Source organism: Tachypleus tridentatus, chromosome 8 (assembly GCF_004210375.1).
Source record: "Tachypleus tridentatus isolate NWPU-2018 chromosome 8, ASM421037v1, whole genome shotgun sequence".
NCBI classification, from domain to species: domain Eukaryota; kingdom Metazoa; phylum Arthropoda; class Merostomata; order Xiphosura; family Limulidae; genus Tachypleus; species Tachypleus tridentatus.
The window spans coordinates 98,190,100-98,211,238 of record NC_134832.1 but is presented as its reverse complement, the minus strand read 5'-3'; the positions used below and the strand labels follow the sequence as shown (position 1 = coordinate 98,211,238).

At 30.6% G+C, this 21,139-nt stretch overlaps 1 protein-coding gene across 1 annotated transcript in view; it reads left to right on the top strand.

Annotated features, from left to right (window-relative positions):
- Positions 1–21,139, top strand: part of LOC143223020 (uncharacterized) — a 50,422-nt gene that overhangs the window by 10,268 nt on the left and 19,015 nt on the right. Inside the window, exon 4 of the mRNA XM_076450374.1 lies at positions 7,555–8,056. Coding sequence (XP_076306489.1) covers positions 7,555–8,056 — 502 coding nt within the window. The remainder of the gene's footprint in view (positions 1–7,554; positions 8,057–21,139) is intronic.

Sequence of the window (21,139 nt, the reverse complement as noted above, 5' to 3'; positions counted from 1 at the left end):
AGATAAACATTAACTATTTATTTGAGTAAAAGCATAATCTCAAACTATAAACACCTGCAAAACTTAAAGACTTAATAATGTTTACCTCTCTGTACATGTAGTTCACGAAACACTTGAATAGAATTATGGTAAAGTTCTGTTTGCACATACCCAAATATACAAACCTGGTTAGTTCAGATTGATTTTTTGAGTAAAATTAAAAGCATATATAAAATTCGCAATAGATTTGCCTGAAAACACAACACAAATATATAAATCTGGTTACTTCAGACTGAGTCACTAAGTAAAATTAAAAGCATATATAAAATGAACACTAGATTTCTCTAAAAACACAACACAAATATACAAACCTGGTTACTTCAGACTGAGTTACGTAGTAAAATTAAAACCATATATAAAATTCACACTAGATTTGTCTAAGAACACAGCACAAATATATAAACCTGGTTGATTTAGATTCGGTTACTGAGTAAAATTAAAAGCATATATATTAAATACACACTAGATCTGCCTAAAAAAAAACTCAACCCAAATATATAAACCTGGGTACTTCAGATTGAGTTACAGAGTAGATTAAAAGCATATATAAAATTCACACTAGATTTGCTTAAAAAACACAACACAAATATATAAACCTGGTCACTTGAGATTGATTTTTCGAGTCATTAAAAGCATATATAAAATTTACACTAGATTTCCCTAAACACACAACACAAATTTATAAATCTGGTTACTTCAGATTGAGTCACTAAATAAAATTAAAAGCATATCTAAAATGAACACTAGGTTTCTCTAAAAACACAACACAGATATACAAACCTTGTTACTTCAGCCTGAGTTACATAGTAAAATTAAAAGCATCTATGAAATTCACACTAGATTTGCCTAAAAACCCAACACAAATATATAAACCTGATTACTTCAGATTGATTTATTGAGTAAAATTAAAAGCATATATGAAACTGACACTAGATTTTCCTAAAAACACAACCCATTTACATAAACCTGGTTACTTCAGATTGAGTTACTGAGTGAAATTAAAAGCATATGTAAAATTCATACTAGATTTGCGTAAAAACACAAAATAAGTACACCTGCAAAAATGCTGTGAAATATACAAATAGCTAAATCTGTACCTAGAAAACACATGTATTGAAATGTGACACTTTTATGATTCAGTTGTAAGTCTGAAGGTTTATAACGCTAAAACCTGGACTTCAATACCTATGGTGAGCACAGCATAGATAGATAGTGTGAGTCTGCGTTTAACAACAAAACAAACAAACGTACGTACATGTGTTTACTTACATACGTAAACTTCCATAAGCTGAAAGAAATAAAGATACTATCAAACGTGGAACTTCTGGACTATTTAACTAGGGTTTCCTTTTTTTCATGGCCCGGCATGGCCAGGTGGTTAAGGCACTCGACTCGTAATATGACGATAGCGGGTTTGAATCCCCGTCAAACCAAACATGTTCGCCATTTCAGCCGTGGGGGCGTTATAATGTGACAGTCAATTTCACTATTGTTTGGTAAAAGAGTAGCCCAAGAGTTAGCGGTGGTCGGTGATGACTGGCTGCTTTTCCTCTAGTCTTAACACTGATAAATTAAGAAGACTAATGCAGATAGCCCTCGTGTAACTTTGCGCGAAATTAAAAAACAAACAAACAACCTTAGTTTCATAATTAAACTTTCTATATACGAGTAAACAATTTGATAATGTTATGAAAGCCCATGATGTACTTTCCCTCAGGGTACTAGAAACTTTAACTGTTGAACTCAGATAATCTGACTTAAATGTCTAAGAAACTGTATCTCTGATAATCCCGAAATTTTAATTAACTACGATTTTTTTACTGACATGGAAACAGGCTTTAAACTGTTAAAATACGACCCTGCAACGAATCAAAGCCAGTAATATCCGTTTACAGCAACGAATAAATCATAAAACCATGTAACTATGTTTAGAGAGAAAAGCAAATTCACAATAGTAGAAACGGAAAGATGTGAAAAAGTAATTAAAAGATGTGTTCAAATTTGGTGAAATACAAGTCTTTATATTTTAACTTTTCGATGATTCTGTCAAGCTTTTATATATATATATACATATAACCACGATTTAAACTGCTTAACGAATAGCTTTTGCCCGAAACGTTGTAAAGAAATATAAATATTTTTCCGTAGACACGTGTTTTACTACGTTTGAACACTTTTCTTTATTACTTAACTTACTATGTTAATAGATGTAACAATGAAAAATAGATACCATCTTGGTTAAACCACGTTAATCTCGAGTCATATAACACATTTTACCCTTAATAATGGTATTAATTTTAGGTTGAACCAGTGTTCTGTGAAACAAACAATCATAATGTATTACTTTCCATGCTAACAAGTTTTATCGAGTTCGCAGAAGCAGAATTAAGTGTGAGTTGTTCCGATAGTAAAATGAGTTCGTGAGGCTAGAAGTTAATTATTGGTTTACTTGGTCTAAATCTTCTTCATAAATCATTTTCTGAAGTCTATAACCATTAGAAATGTTTAAATAAAGGCCATATAATTAATTATTAAAGCCGAAAGTTCATATTCACTAATTCGTTTAACTTAACATCTAAATTAGTCACATTTTCGCAGACACTTGAAATTGTCTATTGAGCCCTAGATCCAATTTGTAATGGTTTATTAAAATTTGCAGTTGGATTATGTAAAGATGAAACATCCAAAATGTGCCACTATAATGACGGGTACAAATAAGGTTCGTATTACGACAATATTTTAGACTTGTCAAATGAAGAATGTGTAAATTATGACTTTAGATAAATTAATTATTGTGTTTCAGTGGTTCAATCAAAGCCTGGCGTTTGTCTACTCGTTACTGTGTGCTAGCATTCAAGATGTAATACTGCTGAACACGCTTTGTACTTTCAGCTGTTGGGTGTTACTTGACCCAAACAGCTAAACAAAGCCCTTTAGCGGCGGGTATTTTTAGGTATCTTTCCTCTCTTTAGGGCCCGTCATGGCCAGGTAGTTAGGGTACTCGACTCACCATCTAAGGGTCGCATGTTCGAATCCTCGTTGCACCAAACATGCTCGCCCTTTTCGCCGTGGGGGCGTTATAATGTGACACTCAATCCCACTGTTCGTTGTTAAAAGAGTAGCCCCAGAGTTGGTGGTGAGTAGTGAAATCTAGCTGCCTTCCATTTGGTCTTAACAGTGCTAACTTATGGACGACTGGTGCAGATAGCCCTCGTGTAACTTTGGGCGAAATTCAAAACAAACAAACAAACAATCAATTTCCCCTTTTGATCAGTATTTAAAACTTTAGAATGGTTATATGTGACTGTTCAGCCCACGTGCGTACTAAATACCGTTCAGATTTAAAAATACAAATTTCAAATAATGGAACTAAGTTCCAACCAGTTTGACTTTTATTTTTATGGGAGTTTTATTCAGAGCACTTTGCATTGGATTTGAAGATTTTATAGACACTTATAAGAGTATACGAAGTTTTTTTTGCCTTGCACAGAAATTGTCTGGCTACTCATCTGGCACAAGTTGACGCTACAAGAGATGAAAGTCGAATTAACCATAACTTAAACACTTCGAAATCACGTCCTTCGTGACATTATAAATATCCAAGAAATATTTAAAATATGTACCTTGTGGCAGTGCAAGAAGAACATATCATTGTACTAATAAATGGGCATGTAAGTTAAGGAAGTCAATGAGGATCTTTGCTGTGTATTAGTGCTAAAAGTACACTCGCTCGAAACATGTTATCCACATTAAATACAATACGATGCATTCCACCATAACGCGGAAATAGACCATATATATGTAACTGGACGTAAACAAACGTATTTAATGATCCACATTAAGCACAAGTGGTGCGTTGAAAGCAAATCAAGAAGCTTGGTCTATATTCCACTTCTAAGCAGCTGTAAAGGACAGAAAAAGGGAATGTAGAAGACTGTTGTACTCGTGGTTTCATCTTGTGAGAAATTTAATGAATTAAAAAATTCAATTATTGTTTGAATGTTGATGATGCAGTTGTTGTCTAATGATGTTTTAAAACGTGAAAACATATGTTGGTTCTGAAAGATATTTTCTTGGGTAACGTTTACAATTTTGAATTTATAAAAAGTATTCTACCAAGAGCTGATATTTGGATCCATTTCATAGCAAATGAAAGCTACAATTTTTAAAATCGTTTAAAGTGACCTCAAAGCCCTTACTGAAAATAAAAAGTAAGATCGTTAGGGTTATTTTAAACTGAATTTGAAGAATAAAAAATGTTAAGTTTAAATATATTACAGTCATTTAAAGAGTACGTATTTCGAAATATTTCGCTGAAACCTGAAACTTTCAGGCTATATTGACATTGGATTTGGGAAACAATAAATAAACAATTATATAAGTAGAAACATGAAAAGTGAAACATCAAGTCAGATCTGATCATTTTGTTGTCTCATTATTATTCATTTATCATAAAGATGGCAAATAGTTTTTACTCGTCTGAAACTCGTGCAGCTCACATTTTTTTACTTTGTGAAATGACTGCTTGTAATATTATCAAATGACGCAAAGCTATTTCCACATGACTTAACTTCCAGAAACGAGTGTTATGTTAAAGATTCTATTTTCATAAGGTGTTTTTTTCGAAGGTTATTTAAAAAGCGCTTTCAGGGTGATTTCTTAAATTAAAAAAAAAATATTTACTGTTAAACTTTTGAGTATGATCCTGTTTATAGATGTTAACTGTTGCAATTAAAAATCATCGTGTGTAACGCCTGTAGTTGCTGTTGTTATGTTGTATTTGTGTTATAACAAGTTGCTATAGAACACTTCACATCTCTTCATTTTCATTTGTGTACATTCGATCAAGATTCTTTGAAAGCATCTAAGCCTTATCGAGGACTTTCAGACCTGCAGCTAATATTCGAATACCTGAATAAAGGCGTAACCTGACGAAGATAATCGATAGTGAGATCATTGGAAAGGCATGCTTGTGTGTTAGGATCTTCACGACCACACACTGGCAGTGTCACTTGAGGGGTTTCACCCCCTTTTTTTTCACAGTACTTTTATTTTTATTTCGTTACATTTTGAGCTTTTAGTTTGATGAACTTGTTATTTTACTTGATCTATGGGTCCATACAATGAGGCAAATGTATCTTTTACTTTGTATAAAAATAAATAACTTTTTGTAATTATGAATACATTTAGTTTTTTTACATCCTATTTATTTATTTATATTAGAGCACTGGATTTCTTAGTCTTCTCTGATTTTAAATAAAAAAGATTTTAAATAAAAAAGATTTTATTTCAATCTCACATCTTGTTAGCCTATTTATGTTTTATTTTTATGTCATTGTTGTTGTTTTCAAAACAATGAGCTTTTATATAAAGTTCAAGAAACCTTCTTATCTATTTTTAATTATATTTGCGATTTTATGATCAACTATGTATCTAGTGGAAAATTTTTGTCAGTCATTCTACGTCTTCCCAACTTATTTTCTTCGTTGTAAAATAAACATGTCGACAGCCCAGAAACGTGAGATCTTATCATGTCTTTGAATCAAAGAAAACGCCCAATTGTAAAACTGTCAGCCTCGTCATCAGTTAATGTAAGAAAAAGAAATGATTATCGTAGTAAAACTCAGAAATCTAACTGTAATATTTTAGTTTTAGTTCTTGGTACATTTATATGAAAAGAAAAAAGGAATTAGTTCTTAAAATCTCAATCGGAAAATGTTACAATCCACTAATTATGATTAGATCATGTTTTTCGTGAGATTTTTCTGAGTTAAAGTCTTTGTAAAATTTACATTATAAGTTCGTTAATAAAATCCTTATAATAAATATAACCGTCTTTTCGGCGAAACTCTTTCCTGCTTTAGTGATTAAAGTTTTTTCTTCCAATCTATTTTCTTAACACAAGTAATAAAGTTCTCTTGCAGAATTAGAATCTTTCTTCGTTTTATGAATTACCTAAAATTTATATGTTGTTTTTTTTTGTACATTTTTTCAATTATGAAACAAAATGGTAAAAACAAAAATGCTGGCCTAACCAATTCGACCACTGGGCACTAAAACTTTCACCCTAAAAATCAACATTCTGTTCTTAAGCGATCTTGGGATACTTCACGAATAATGACCAACACCCTTTTCAGTGACGAGCTAGCTTGCTTAGGCGCCATCATGATATAAGAAAACGCTATAATTAAAAATCGGGTGTTTATTAAGCACTTTTACAACATGATCAATGGCTGAATTCCTCACTCACTTACTAGTTGGATTAAAGTTCGATGAATATATAAAACTATTGACGATCACATAGCATGTGTCAATTTTCGACATATTATTTCTCAACGCAAAATACGACAAACGTCTGTTTTCGGTTTCGCAGATAAGTTACTGTTTTCTGGTGATAATTAGTAAAGACCCTCTATTCTAAATTAGATTTTTGAAAAATAAAGTCAAAAATCCTTATTATTTTTAAAGGTTTAAAGAAGTAGAAGTCACGTTTTGTAAATTCTCATCCTGACCTACTTTAACAACAGTTATCTGTCCTGGAATAAATTACCAAACCTTAGGACAAAAATAAATGTTTTGTTTCATAACACGTTGCGAAAATTAGCTACGAAAAGCAATTCTTTGCTGAATATGTTAGATAGTGTTATACTAAACGTGTAACTCTAGAAAGTGAATTACTCTAGATCGTCCACTGGATTATTTAATTTTGTTTTATTTTTTGCTATTTTCAGATTAAAATAGATATTTCATGATTAGTTTCATTTGAAAATTACACCAACAGGTTTTTGTGATATGTTTAAAACGATAACCTAATTCATCTCTCTTTATTTCAACATAAGATGTTAAGTTCATTTCCGCGTTATTGTTAAACAGGTTTTATTTTGTGAGGTACTTTATATCTTATATGATGCTTCTATACTTTCATAATACATTTTAATATGTAAAAGTTGAATCATATGTTTAGCTATTTAATATGAGAAGCACTAAACATGCTTCAATCACGTGGAATAATAGTAATGAACGTAAAGAATATATCGTATTGTAAAAGAAGCCAGAACCACACCTGGGACTGTAATTAGCCACGCCGTTTTGTTAAAGCTGGAAAAAAAGATAACGAAGCTGAGTGGGGTCAAAGAACGGCGCGCGCAGAAGGCGGATACAATTTTGCATGAAAGATGGTAAGCTTGATAATGGCCGCAGTAGTGTGTCCCGAAAAGTGTATCATGCCACCAAGCTTCGTACACGAGGACCGTGGGCGCGGACGTGCGCATTGATCACGTAACGCTCGTGTGCGCGCCTAGGTCATTCCTGTGCTGCTTTCGCTCCTGTGTACCTAACGTTTAACCGATGTTAAAGTATCTTACTACCATATAAACAGACCAAATGGCTTATGTCCATTGAGAATAAAATCTTCGCAGAATGGTTTACTTTAGTTACAGTTACTTAAGAAAAATATAGGCTTGAAGGAGGTCGAACCTCAATAACTGATGTTTTCTATGGCTCATATCCCTGCAGATTACGATGGATCATCGCCTGGTACGCAACTAGAAAATAGCACGAGAAAAACTAGCACAGAGGGGATTTTCCCTGCAGGCACTGACTACAAGGCACCACCTGGTGGAGGTCAGCAGCAGCAGCTCGGAGCCTCAGCTTTTTCTTGTTCCTCATCTATTATTTCTCTAAAGAACGACATGCCCACAGACATGTTGTTAACTGCGCGGGACTCCACCACTTTGCCCGTCAAGCCAGAACGTCTGTCCCCGGAGTTTGAATCTTCTTCACCCTCTGTGTCGCCACACTCGCCAAACTCCTCTCGAGCTTTTCCTTCAACTCTCGGTCTAGGATTTGGGCTCCGCGGAGCCTTCCCTCCATCCTCTCCTGGTCTGGAGCGGTGTGCGTCTTCTGGATTAGCTTGTGGAACATCGGCATTAAAACAGATGGAAATGATGACCAGGAACTACAGCGATTTTATGCGCTGTCTTGCTGCAAAGTATAACAACCAAAACAATCAAGAAAGGTGAGGTTAATGTTGTATCACCAACAAATCATATCCACTCTTAACCTGTCTAGTAATAGCAATGTATATATGAAACAATTGTGATAATTGCCGTCATTTACTTCATTAGTACGGAACGTTTTTCTTTAGTTAAAGCTTTGGTTATTGAAGCAAAACCATTGATAACGTATGTTTTAAAAAAATCATTACAAAATATTATAATGCAGTAACTCACGTCCAAATATTGTGACCGTATTAATCCATATTAATGAACTGATCTTTCATTATGGACTCTAATTACAAACTCATTCCAGCATGATTATTTGCCCCCAGCTATTGCTTCACTCATGTTTCTGATAAAGCGACGTATGCTTCTTCAAATGTTGTTTTGTACATTTTTCTTTAAATATTTTTTTTCTATTTAAAAACTTATCTACAGATTCAGTAAAAGATAGTCTTAAACTAACATCTTGTAAATTTACTCCTTCCAGAATCATTGATACCCACTAAATAACACCAGAAAGGTGGGAGTTCTCGAATTAACATATGAAAATATGCAATTAATGTGATTGCGTTTCTCTATATACATTTACAATATAATAAGAGTTTCGTAAGTAATAAATCATTTAATATACCGATAATAAACACTTAAACAGGAAACAAACGAAAAAAAAATTACATGCAAATTAGTCAAAACAAAAGCGAGATTATTAGAGCAAACAAAACCATTTGTTTTATCTATTGTCTTTTAAAATATGCAACGGAACTGTTTATCGTTCAGTTTATACGGGTATGTAGTTTAATATATTTTTGAAATTAACGTTTCTATGGTATACTGATTGAAGAATACAGAATAAATTGACGATGAAAAACAGAACAGTTAAAAACAGAGTTTAATGTAGCACGACAACTGCACAACTAGATATTATGAATCTTTTCAGAATATAATTTCTTTCATCGTAGTATTTCCTTGCACTTAAACGGTGGAGTTTGCTCAATTATTTACCCACCTCAGTTTTCGGCAAGCCTTGTGCAAGTAGCTCCGGAATGAATCATGCCTAAAACCCACAGTTTTTAAAAACAATGGTATTACGTAATATTCTCACATTAAACTGTAAGTTTTAAATACAGTTTTGACTGTATTTTAAACTTTGCAATGTTTCTTAAAGAACGTCGTAACTATTATTTTTCTCCTTTCCGGAACGATTCTTTACCCTGCTTGAACATTAAAGAAATATGTGGTGTATTTTTTATTCGGGGGTGTTTGTTTGTTTGTTTTTGAATTTAACGCAAAGCTACTCGAGAGCTATCTGCACTAGCCGTCCCTAATTTAGCAGTATAAGACTAGAGGGAAGGCAGCTAGTCATCACCACCCACCGCCAACCCTTGGACTACTCTTTTACCAACGAATAGTGGGATTGACCGTAACATTATAACGCCCCCACGGCTGAAAGGGCGAGTATGTTTGGTGCGACCGGGATTCGAACCCGCGAACCTCGGATTACGAGTCGAACGTCTTAACACACTTGGCCATGCCGGGCCTCATTCGGGGGTGAGGAACCTGAATAGCATGTAGATCTCTAAGTTTGATTTGATAGAAAAAGGTTAATATTTCTATAGAGTACTGAATTTTGAGATAAATCTATTTGAGTTACTTTTTTTGTATGGTAAATTGTTTCTGTAATGTGGTGTAAAGCACAGTAAAATTATAACTTTTTCTATAATTTAAATATCAAAGCGCTAATAAACCTTTTCTAGCTGTTGGAAAATTGATTTGTCGGTTTCTTGCGTAATGAATCGCCATGTCTCTCCTGAACTTTAACATGGCAATCTATAAAAATGTAAAATTTTGCAATTCATTGAAATTTGCAGATGTATTTTTTTTATTCAACATACACAATGCACATGCGTAATTTGAAACCACCTGAATTATGAGAAGAAATATATCGTAACTTGTCTCAAATATCATACTATAACCATAAGTAATATATCCTCTTGAGAACTGCATTTCGAAGCTAAGTCAACTCACGCAGCTTAGCTAAATAATGTAAGAACGTATGCTGAAAAGAAATACTGTAACTGCGAATTTACATTGTATAATTTCAGTTACTCTTTTACAATGAAAGAATAAGACTATGGGTGTAAAAGTAAAAGCCGAACCACATTTATGTACTATAAATTACTTATGGGGACCGTCTAGGTAATGAATTTATTTTATTGTGATTTATTATAGCATAAGGTTTAGGGACAACGAGAGACCTGTTGGTCCATCTCAACTGTTCCATCCTCTATGTCAAACTAAAAAACCATTTTATAAATTAAATCTAGCTCTTATCATTCATATATCTATCAATCTTTCTTTTAAACTCACTCAAACTTTCTGCTTTCATAACATCCAAATACAACCCATTCCACAGGCCAATCACTCTATTTGAAAATTAAATTGTCTTACTTGAAGATGGCTTCTACCTTGCTTAAATTTACATTTGGGTTCCCTAGTTCTATAATTCTTGCTGTTAAGTGTGAAAACAGTTGATACATCAACGTTATCAAATCTTTTTATAATCTTAAACACTTCAATCAGGTAGACTCTAAATCTTCTTTTTTCAAAAGAGAAAATGTTAAGGATCCCAGTCTCTCCTCATGTGGCAATACCTCCATCCCAGGTACCATTTTTGTAATTCTTCTCTGAACCATTTCCAACAATTCAATATCTTTCCTCTAAACATACATACATTATGACTTACTGCATCAGTATTACACTGAGAGGCCCCGGATGGCCAGGTGGTTAAGGCACTCGACTCGTAATCTGAGGGTCGCGGGTTCGAATCCCTATCACACCAAGCATGCTCCCCCTTTCAGCCGTGGTGGCGTTATAATGTGACTGCCAATCCCACTATTCGTTGGTAGAAGAGTAGCCCTGGAGTTAGTGGTGTGTGATGATGACTAGCTGCCTTCCCTCTACTCTCACACCGCTAAATTAGGGACGACTAGAGCAGATAGTTCTCGTGTAGCTTTGCGCAAAATTCAAAACAAAACAAACCATTGCACTGATATCATGGGATTTAAATCAAAATGATTTGTTAACAAGAAATCAGACGAATGCTTCTAACAACATTAGTTTTAGTTTGTTTGTCTTTCAGGAAAATGTGGGGAGGTAAAAAATATTAGTTTTAGAAATAATTTCCTTAAGAACATGGGATGTTCATTTAGGTGTTCAACGGATATACTTTAATAGACATTACATGTAATGAACCTGACATCTAACGTTTATGATAAGTCAACTGGATAAACTTTTGGCCCTACGTTATGAAGCCCCAGTTACCTTGATAGTGAAAGTGAGTTCAAACTTTATTGTCGTGGTGTTGGAAAAATTATTAAATGTGATACAAATATTATACATTTTTTACACTTGTGGAGGAATGATATATGGCGATGCATAATGTTCACTGTAGTAGTCTTACCTGATATTTCTGGACGTGAATTTTTTGTTGCATAAATTTCAGCTAAAGAAATTCTCATTCCAAGAGTTATTAGTTTCGAAAACATTCTTTTGAGTTTAATTAGAAGGCATAATTATATCAAAATTACAGTTTTAGACTATTACACAACATAGTTTTACTTAAACACAAAGTCCTTTTGTTTTACTTGGTAAGTAATTAAGCCTTTTTGAGTATACTGTGCAATCTAAAAACCATAGGAAACATTAAAGTTTAAGTTAATGCAATTATATTTTATTTTCACTTCAAAATGAAAAGCAGTTTCTTTCATAACATTAAAAGAAAAACTAAATACTTGTACGTTTTATCTTTTACACAAAGCTTTTAACAAGATAATTAAGTTATGATGTCACGTAAAGCGAAAGCGCCAGTTACTATTAACAGTAATTATACATCCTGTTGAACTCATATAACTAGCGTTACGTTCAAGTAACTATTTAGAAAAAAAACAACAGTAACAACACATAGAGTAGTTTACAATAACTTTACACATTTTGTTTTTATATTGTGTAAATTATAAAGTTACAATGCATAAATATTAACACCTCTCAGGAAATTTTTATCATAATTCAGGGTGGTATTTTCCACCTATCGAAATTGTGTACCACCCATGAACTTGTAAACAATTACATCCTTTTCTTTTCTTATACTTCCACGCTACTTTCCACATTTTTTAAACGTCAGATTGTTTAGTAATATATCCAAAAAACATTTTGTCACTTTAGATATGTAGAAGAAACCATGACATAGTGATGCGAATAAAATTGTCAATGTTTATTTGCCTACTCATCGCAAATTAACAAATCCAAATTACTATATTATTTACATTATCTTTTCGAATATGTGAAAATCTTTCAAAATTTTGTTAGGAAAGTCATGCATATTTATATTTAAGAAATATTATCTGCGGTAAAAGTTTTGTTAATTAATCAATTGTAAGAAATAGCTTCCAGGTGGCTCGACAATAAATATGTGGGTTCATGAAGCAAAAATTCTGTTTTTTGGTACCTACAGTTGGTACCTACAGATAGACCATTGTATATCTTTATATTTAATAGAAAAACATTGCAAAGAATAACAATGCTCTTTTTTTTTTCTCAAATAAGTTATGATGAAGTTTTTAGTTTTAAGTTTACTCACGATAGTGTTAGTTTAACGGAAATTTATCTTGTTTACTTAAACTAATGTTAATCTGACCTTGTTTGTTTACATAAGTGTATGTGGTGTGATTATATAGTCTGGGCAGATTTGTGTTGTAATTACTTACAAGCACATTAATCTTTTCTTATGTTTAGTATTTCTCTATCACATTAAATTAATCTTTATATTGATCTTATCCGACAGGATCGAACTCAAACACGCTAAAATTACTACAATTTTGAAAAGCAGTTTTTAAAATAGATATTTCATTAGTTGAACTCACTTCATTCATTATTCATACACTGGAAACTATACAGATATCCAATTTCTGTACAGCACGTATAGCCTAGTCCAGTCAGTAGAAGGTCAACTATATGATGTAATGATTGTTTGGACACAACAGCCGTTAGGAATCAATCATTCACTGCCCATGAACCAAACAGGAGTTTCAAGATAGCGATTTGACTGATTATCAGTAAGAAACAAATTTCATGGGTCTTGCCTGAGTTCAGATAGCCCTATTTCGGGTCTGCAGTTGACCTTGCAGCTTGGTTAGGCGTTTTGTTGAGAATACCTGAGCTATTTTTACTCTTCACAAAAGACCGAAGGCTCCATGTTTCTAAAGACGTATTTGTGTATGAAAATCCATATAGAGTGGTATATGCAGTGGCTCAGCGATAATTCGGCAGACTTACGACGCTAAAACTTAGGTTTCGATACCTGTTATGAGCAGAGCACAGATACCTTTGCGCTTAACAACAACTAACATTAATGTGGAATTTTCAGATCAATCGTAACTTCTTTCATTTTTTCAGCCCCGAAATTAGCATTTCAACGTTTCTCAATTATGTAAATTGATTACTTCGATATATTCTAAATGTTAATATTTTGGGAACATGGTTTGAAGGCATTATGCATTTAAAGCGTATGGGACACAGCTATATTTTTAAACAAAACTTATCGAACTATTTCATGAGCACATTACTTTAATACTGACAAATAATTCTCTGATGAGACAGCGATAAATCTATTGACTTAAAACCCCTAAAATCTCGGGTTCGATTTCTTGAAGTGGACACAGCATATAGCACATTGCGGCTTTTCTCTAAAACATATAAACAAACTCACAAATTATATTTTTTCAAGTGCCCTTGGTTTGTTCACTGTAAATATCAAGTTGTTTGTCAGACAATGACATACACAATCTATGTCATTATTCTGACGCATATTAAACAAATTTACGTTATTTATATATATAATAATCAAATTGTATCCTTCAGTATGTTTTGTTATTAGTTTGAAAAGGTTGTAATCATTCTACCAGTTACTAAGCCTTTCAGAAGTATTGTTTATTAATTACATTCCTTAAAGAAAGCCTTAATGTCCATCTGTTAAATCATTAATCCTATTATTGTCAAAATCACGATTAGGACCACAGATTGCATGCGATTTTAGCAATTTACCAAAGTACACTTACAAAACCAAACAAACATAGTTACACAAAAGGGCTGTGGGGTTATCAACGTATTTAGGCTTAATCATTTTTAAGTTTTGTATCAGAAAAAAGCCATTTGTCATGATAGCTTCTCCAGTGTTCTTATATAGGTATGTATATCAGTGAAACTCCAGTTAACTAGGGTAAGATGATGTTACAGATACTTCAGTTCTTGTTTAAACTCTCACCGAACTTTGAGGCTGTGTATTTGCTATAAGAGTGACAGTGAAATCTCAACATTCGATCAGAGAAGAGTAGCCTAAGAGTTAGCAGTGAGTGTTGTTGATCCATTTCCTGCCATTTAGTCTACCAATCAGTGACAGCTATGCGCAGGTAGATGTTATGTAGCTTTTTGTGAAAAGCCAAGGAAAAAACCAACCTTAAGATAGTACAACAGGTAAAATGAAACCTTTATTTCTTTTGAACTTTAAATCGTCCTTTCCTGCTCCAAACTATCCAGTGGCACAGCGGCACGTCTGCGGATTTACAATGCTAGAATTCTGGTTTTGATACCTGTAGTGGGCAGAGCACAGTTTGCCAATTGTATTCCTATGTGGTTAGCTCCAAACAAACAAACAAACAAACTTCCTGCTCCAAACACTCAAGCTGAGACCTGGTCTCAACACTTTCTGTTGAGCATAATGTAAAAATCAAGAAAGAATTACATCTAGTACTAACTTATTGCCCCCCAGTGGCTCAGCGGTATGTCTGCGGACTTACACGCTAAAATCCGGGTTTCGATACCAGTGGTGGGCAGAGCACAGATAGCCCATTGTGTAGATTTGTGCTAAATTAAAAAAAACAACAACAACTACTAACTTATTATTTTCACTAAATACTTATACTTAACTCTGCAAGAATAACATAGTAATGATTGGTTTTGAACAGTCTGGTGTTTATTGTAATTCGGCTTATGATGTTTTGTTAATGACGACTGACAGTGACAGTTGATATAATATCATAATGAGTTTTTAAAAACGTAATTTAATAATGACGACTAACGTTTGTGACAGTTGATACAATATCACAATATAATTTTAAAAACGTTATTTAATAATGACGACGAACGTTAGTGACAGTTGATATAATATCATAATGAGTTTTTAAAAACGTTATTTAATAATAACGACTAACATTAGTGAAGGTTGATATAATATCATAATGAGTTTTTAAAAACGTTATTTAATAACGACGACTAACGTTAGTGACAGTTGATAAAATATCATAATAAGATTATAAAAACGTTATTTAATAATGACGACTAACGTTAGTAACAGTTGATATAATATCATAACGATTTTTAAAAACGTTATTTAATAATGTCGACTAATTTTAGTGACAGTTGATATAATATAATAATAAGATTTTAAAAACGTTATTTAATAATGACGACTAACGCTAGTGACAGTTGATATAATATCATAATGAGTTTTTAAAAACGTTTTTTTTATTATAACGATTAACATTAGTAACAGTGCATATAATATCATAATGAGTTTTTAATAACGTTATTTAATAATGACGACTAACGTTAGTGACAGTTGATATAATATCATAATAAGATTTTAAAAATGTTATTTAATAACGACGACTAACGTTAGTGACAGTTGATATAATATCATATTGAGTTTTTAAAAACGTTATTTAATAATAACGACTAACGTTAGTGACAATTGATATAATATCATAATAAGATTATAAAAACGTTATTTAATAATGACCACTAACTTTAGTCACAGTTGATATAATATCATAATGAATTTTTAAAAACGTTATTTAATAATGACTACAAACGTTGGTGATAGTTGATATAATATCATAATGAGTTTTTAAAAACGTTATTTAATGATGATGACGAACCTAAATGATAGTTGATATAATATCATAATGAGTTTTTAAAAATATTATTTAATAATAACGACTGACATTAGTGACAGGTGATATAATATCGTAATAAGATTTTAAAAACGTTATTTAATAATGGCGACTAACGCTAGTGACAGTTGATATAATATCATAATGATTTTTTAGAAACGTTATTTAATAATGACCACTGACGTCAGTGCCAGTTGATATAGTATCATAACAAGATTTCAAAAAACGTTATTTAGTAATGACGACTAACGTTAGTGACAGTTGATATAATATCATAATAAGATTTTAAAAACGTTATTTAATAATGACGACTCACGTTACTGACAGTTGATATCATAATAAGATTTTAAAAACGTTATTTAATAATGACGACTAACGTTAGTGACAGTTGATATAATATCATAATGTGTTTCTAAAAATATTATTTAATAATAACGACTAACATTAGTGACAGTTGATATAATATCATAATAAGATATTATAAATGTTATTTAATAATGACAACTAACGTTAGTGAGAGTTGATATAATATCATAATGAGCTTTTAAAAACGTTATTTAATAATAACGACTAACCTTAGTGACAGGTGATATAATATCGTAATAAGATTTTAAAAACGTTATTTAATAATGGCGACTAACGTTAGTGACAGTTGATATAATATCATAATGAGTTTTGAAAACGTTATTTAATAATAACGACTGACATTAGTGTCAGTTGATATAATATCATAATGAGTTTTAGAAACCTTATTTATTAATGACGTCTAACGTCAGTGACAGTTGATATAATATCATAATAAGATTTTAAAAAAACGTTATTTAATAATGACGACTAACGTTAGTGTCAGTTGATATAATATCATAATGAGTTTTTAAAAACGTTATTTAATAATGACGACTAACGTTAGTGACAGTTGATATGATATCATAATAAGATATTATAAACGTTATTTAATAATGACGACTAACGTTAGTGAGAGTTGATATAATATCATAATGAGTTTTTAAAAACGTTATTTAATAACGACGACTAACGTTAGTGACAGTTGATATAATATCATAATGAGATTTTAAAAAACGTTATTTAATAATAACGACTAACCTTAGTGACAGGTGATATAATATCGTAATAAGATTTTAAAAACTTTATTTAATAATGACGACTAACGTTAGTGACAGTTGATATAATATCATAATGAGTGTTTAAAAACGTTATTTAATAATAACGACTAACATTAGTGTCAGTTGATATAATATCATAATGAGTCTTTAGAAACGTTATTTATTAATAACGTCTAACGCTAGAGACACTTGATATAATATCATAATAAGATTTTAAAAACGTTATTTAATAATGACGACTAACGTTAATGACTGTTGATATAATATCATAATAAGTTTTAAGAAAGTTATTTAAAAACGACCACTGACGTTAGTGACAGTTGATATAATATCATAATGAGTTTTTAAAAATATTATTTAATAATAACGACTAACATTAGTGACAGTTGATATAATATCGTAATGAGTTTTTAGAAACGTTATTTAATAATGACCACTTACGTTAGTGCCGGTTGATATAGTATCATAATACGATTTTAAAAAACGTTATTTAGTAATGACGACTAACGTTAGTGTCAGTTGATATAATATCATAATAAGATTTTAAAAACGCTATTAAATAATAACGACTAACTTTAGTCACAGTTGATATAATATCATAATGAATTTTTAAAAACGTTATTTAATAATGACAACTAACGTTAGTGACAGTTGATATAATATCGTAATAAGATTTTAAAAACGTTATTTAATAATGACGACTAACGTTAGTGACAGTTGATATAATATCATAATAAGATTTTAAAAACGTTATTAAATAATGACGACTAACTTTAGTCACAGTTGATATAATACCATAATGAATTTTTAAAAACGTTATTTAATAATGACGACTAAAGTTAGTGACACTTGATATAATATCATAATAAGAATTTAAAAACGTTATTTAAAAATGACGACTAACGTTAGTGATAGTTGATATAATATCATAATGAGTTTTTAAAAACGTTATTTAATGATGATGACGAACGTAAATGATAGTTAATATAATATCATAATGAGTTTTTAAAAATATTATTTTATAATAACGACTAACATTAGTGACAGTTGATATAATATCATAATGATTTTTTAGAAACGTTATTTAATGATGACCACTGACGTCAGTGCCAGATGATATAGTATCATAATAAGATTTTAAAAAACGTTATTTAGTAATGACGACTAACGTTAGTGTCAGTTGATATAATATCATAATGAGTTTTTAAAAACGTTATTTCATAATGACGACGAACGTTAGTGACAGTTGATATAATATCATAATAAGATTTTAAAAACGTTATTTAATAATGACGACTAACGTTACTGACAGTTGATATCATAATAAGATTTTAAAAACGTTATTTAATAATGACGACTAACGTTAGTGACAGTTGATATAATATCATAATGTGTTTTTAAAAATATTATTTAATAATAACGACTAACATTAGTGACAGTTGATATAATATCATAATAAGATATTATAAATGTTATTTAATAATGACAACTAACGTTAGTGAGAGTTGATATAATATCATAATGAGCTTTTAAAAACGTTATTTAATAACGACGACTAACGTTAGTGACAGTTGATATAATATCATAATGAGTTTTTAAAAACGTTATTTAATAATAACGACTAACCTTAGTGACAGGGGATATAATATCGTAATAAGATTTTAAAAACGTTATTTAATAATGGCGACTAACGTTAGTGACAGTTGATATAATATCATAATGAGTTTTTGAAAACGTTATTTAATAATAACGACTGACATTAGTGTCAGTTGATATAATATCATAATGAGTTTTTAGAAACCTTATTTATTAATGACGTCTAACGTCAGTGACAGTTGATATAATATCATAATAAGATTTTAAAAAAACGTTATTTAATAATGACGACTAACGTTAGTGTCAGTTGATATAATATCATAATGAGTTTTAAAACGTTATTTAATAATGACGACTAACGTTAGTGACAGTTGATATGATATCATAATAAGATATTATAAACGTTATTTAATAATGACGACTAACGTTAGTGAGAGTTGATATAATATCATAATGAGTTTTTAAAAACGTTATTTAATAACGACGACTAACGTTAGTGACACTTGATATAATATCATAATGAGTTTTAAAAAACGTTATTTAATAATAACGACTAACCTTAGTGACAGGTGATATAATATCGTAATAAGATTTTAAAAACTTTATTTAATAATGACGACTAACGTTAGTGACAGTTGATATAATATCATAATGAGTGTTTAAAAACGTTATTTAATAATAACGACTAACATTAGTGTCAGTTGATATAATATCATAATGGGTCTTTAGAAACGTTATTTATTAATAACGTCTAACGCTAGAGACACTTGATATAATATCATAATAAGATTTTAAAAACGTTATTTAATAATGACGACTAACGTTAATGACTGTTGATATAATATCATAATAAGTTTTAAGAAAGTTATTTAAAAACGACCACTGACGTTAGTGACAGTTGATATAATATCATAATGAGTTTTTAAAAATATTATTTAATAATAACGACTAACATTAGTGACAGTTGATATAATATCATAATAAGATTTTAAAAAACGTTATTTAGTAATGACGACTAACGTTAGTGTCAGTTGATATAATATCATAATAAGATTTTAAAAACGTTATTAAATAATGACGACTAACTTTAGTCACAGTTGATATAATACCATAATGAATTTTTAAAAACGTTATTTAATAATGACGACTAAACTTAGTGACACTTGATATAATATCATAATAAGAATTTAAAAACGTTATTTAAAAATGACGACTAACGTTAGTGATAGTTGATATAATATCATAATGAGTTTTTAAAAACGTTATTTAATGATGATGACGAACGTAAATGATAGTTAATATAATATCATAATGAGTTTTTAAAAATATTGTTTTATAATAACGACTAACATTAGTGACAGTTGATATAATATCATAATGATTTTTTAGAAACGTTATTTAATGATGACCACTGACGTCAGTGCCAGATGATATAGTATCATAATAAGATTTTAAAAAACGTTATTTAGTAATGACGACTAACGTTAGTGTCAGTTGATATAATATCATAATGAGTTTTTAAAAACGTTATTTAATAATGACGACTAACGTTAGTGACAGTTGATATAATATCATAATAAGATTTTAAAAACGTTATTTAATAATGACGACTAACGTTACTGACAGTTGATATCATAATAAGATTTTAAAAACGTTATTTAATAATGACGACTAACGTTAGTGACAGTTGATATAATATCATAATGAGTATTTAAAAACGTTATTTAGTAATGACGACTAACGTTAGTGACAGTTGATATAATATCATAATGTTTTTCTAAAAACGTTATTTAATAATGACGACTAACGTTATTGACAGTTGATATGATATCATAATAAGATATTATAAACGTTATTTAATAATAACGACTAACATTAGTGACAGTTGATATAATATCATAATAAGATATTATAAATGTTATTTAATAATGACAACTAACGTTAGTGAGAGTTGATATAATATCATAATGAGCTTTTAAAAACGTTATTTAATAATAACGACTAACCTTAGTGACAGGTGATATAATATCGTAATAAGATTTTAAAAACGTTATTTAATAATGGCGACTAACGTTAGTGACAGTTGATATAATATCATAATGAGTTTTTGAAAACGTTATTTAATAATAACGACTGACATTAGTGTCAGTTGATATAATATCATAATGAGTTTTTAGAAACCTTATTTATTAATGACGTCTAACGTCAGTGACAGTTGATATAATATCATAATAAGATTTTAAAAAAACGTTATTTAATAATGACGACTAACGTTAGTGTCAGTTGATATAATATCATAATGAGTTTTTAAAAACGTTATTTAATAATGACGACTAACGTTAGTGACAGTTGATATGATATCATAATAAGATAT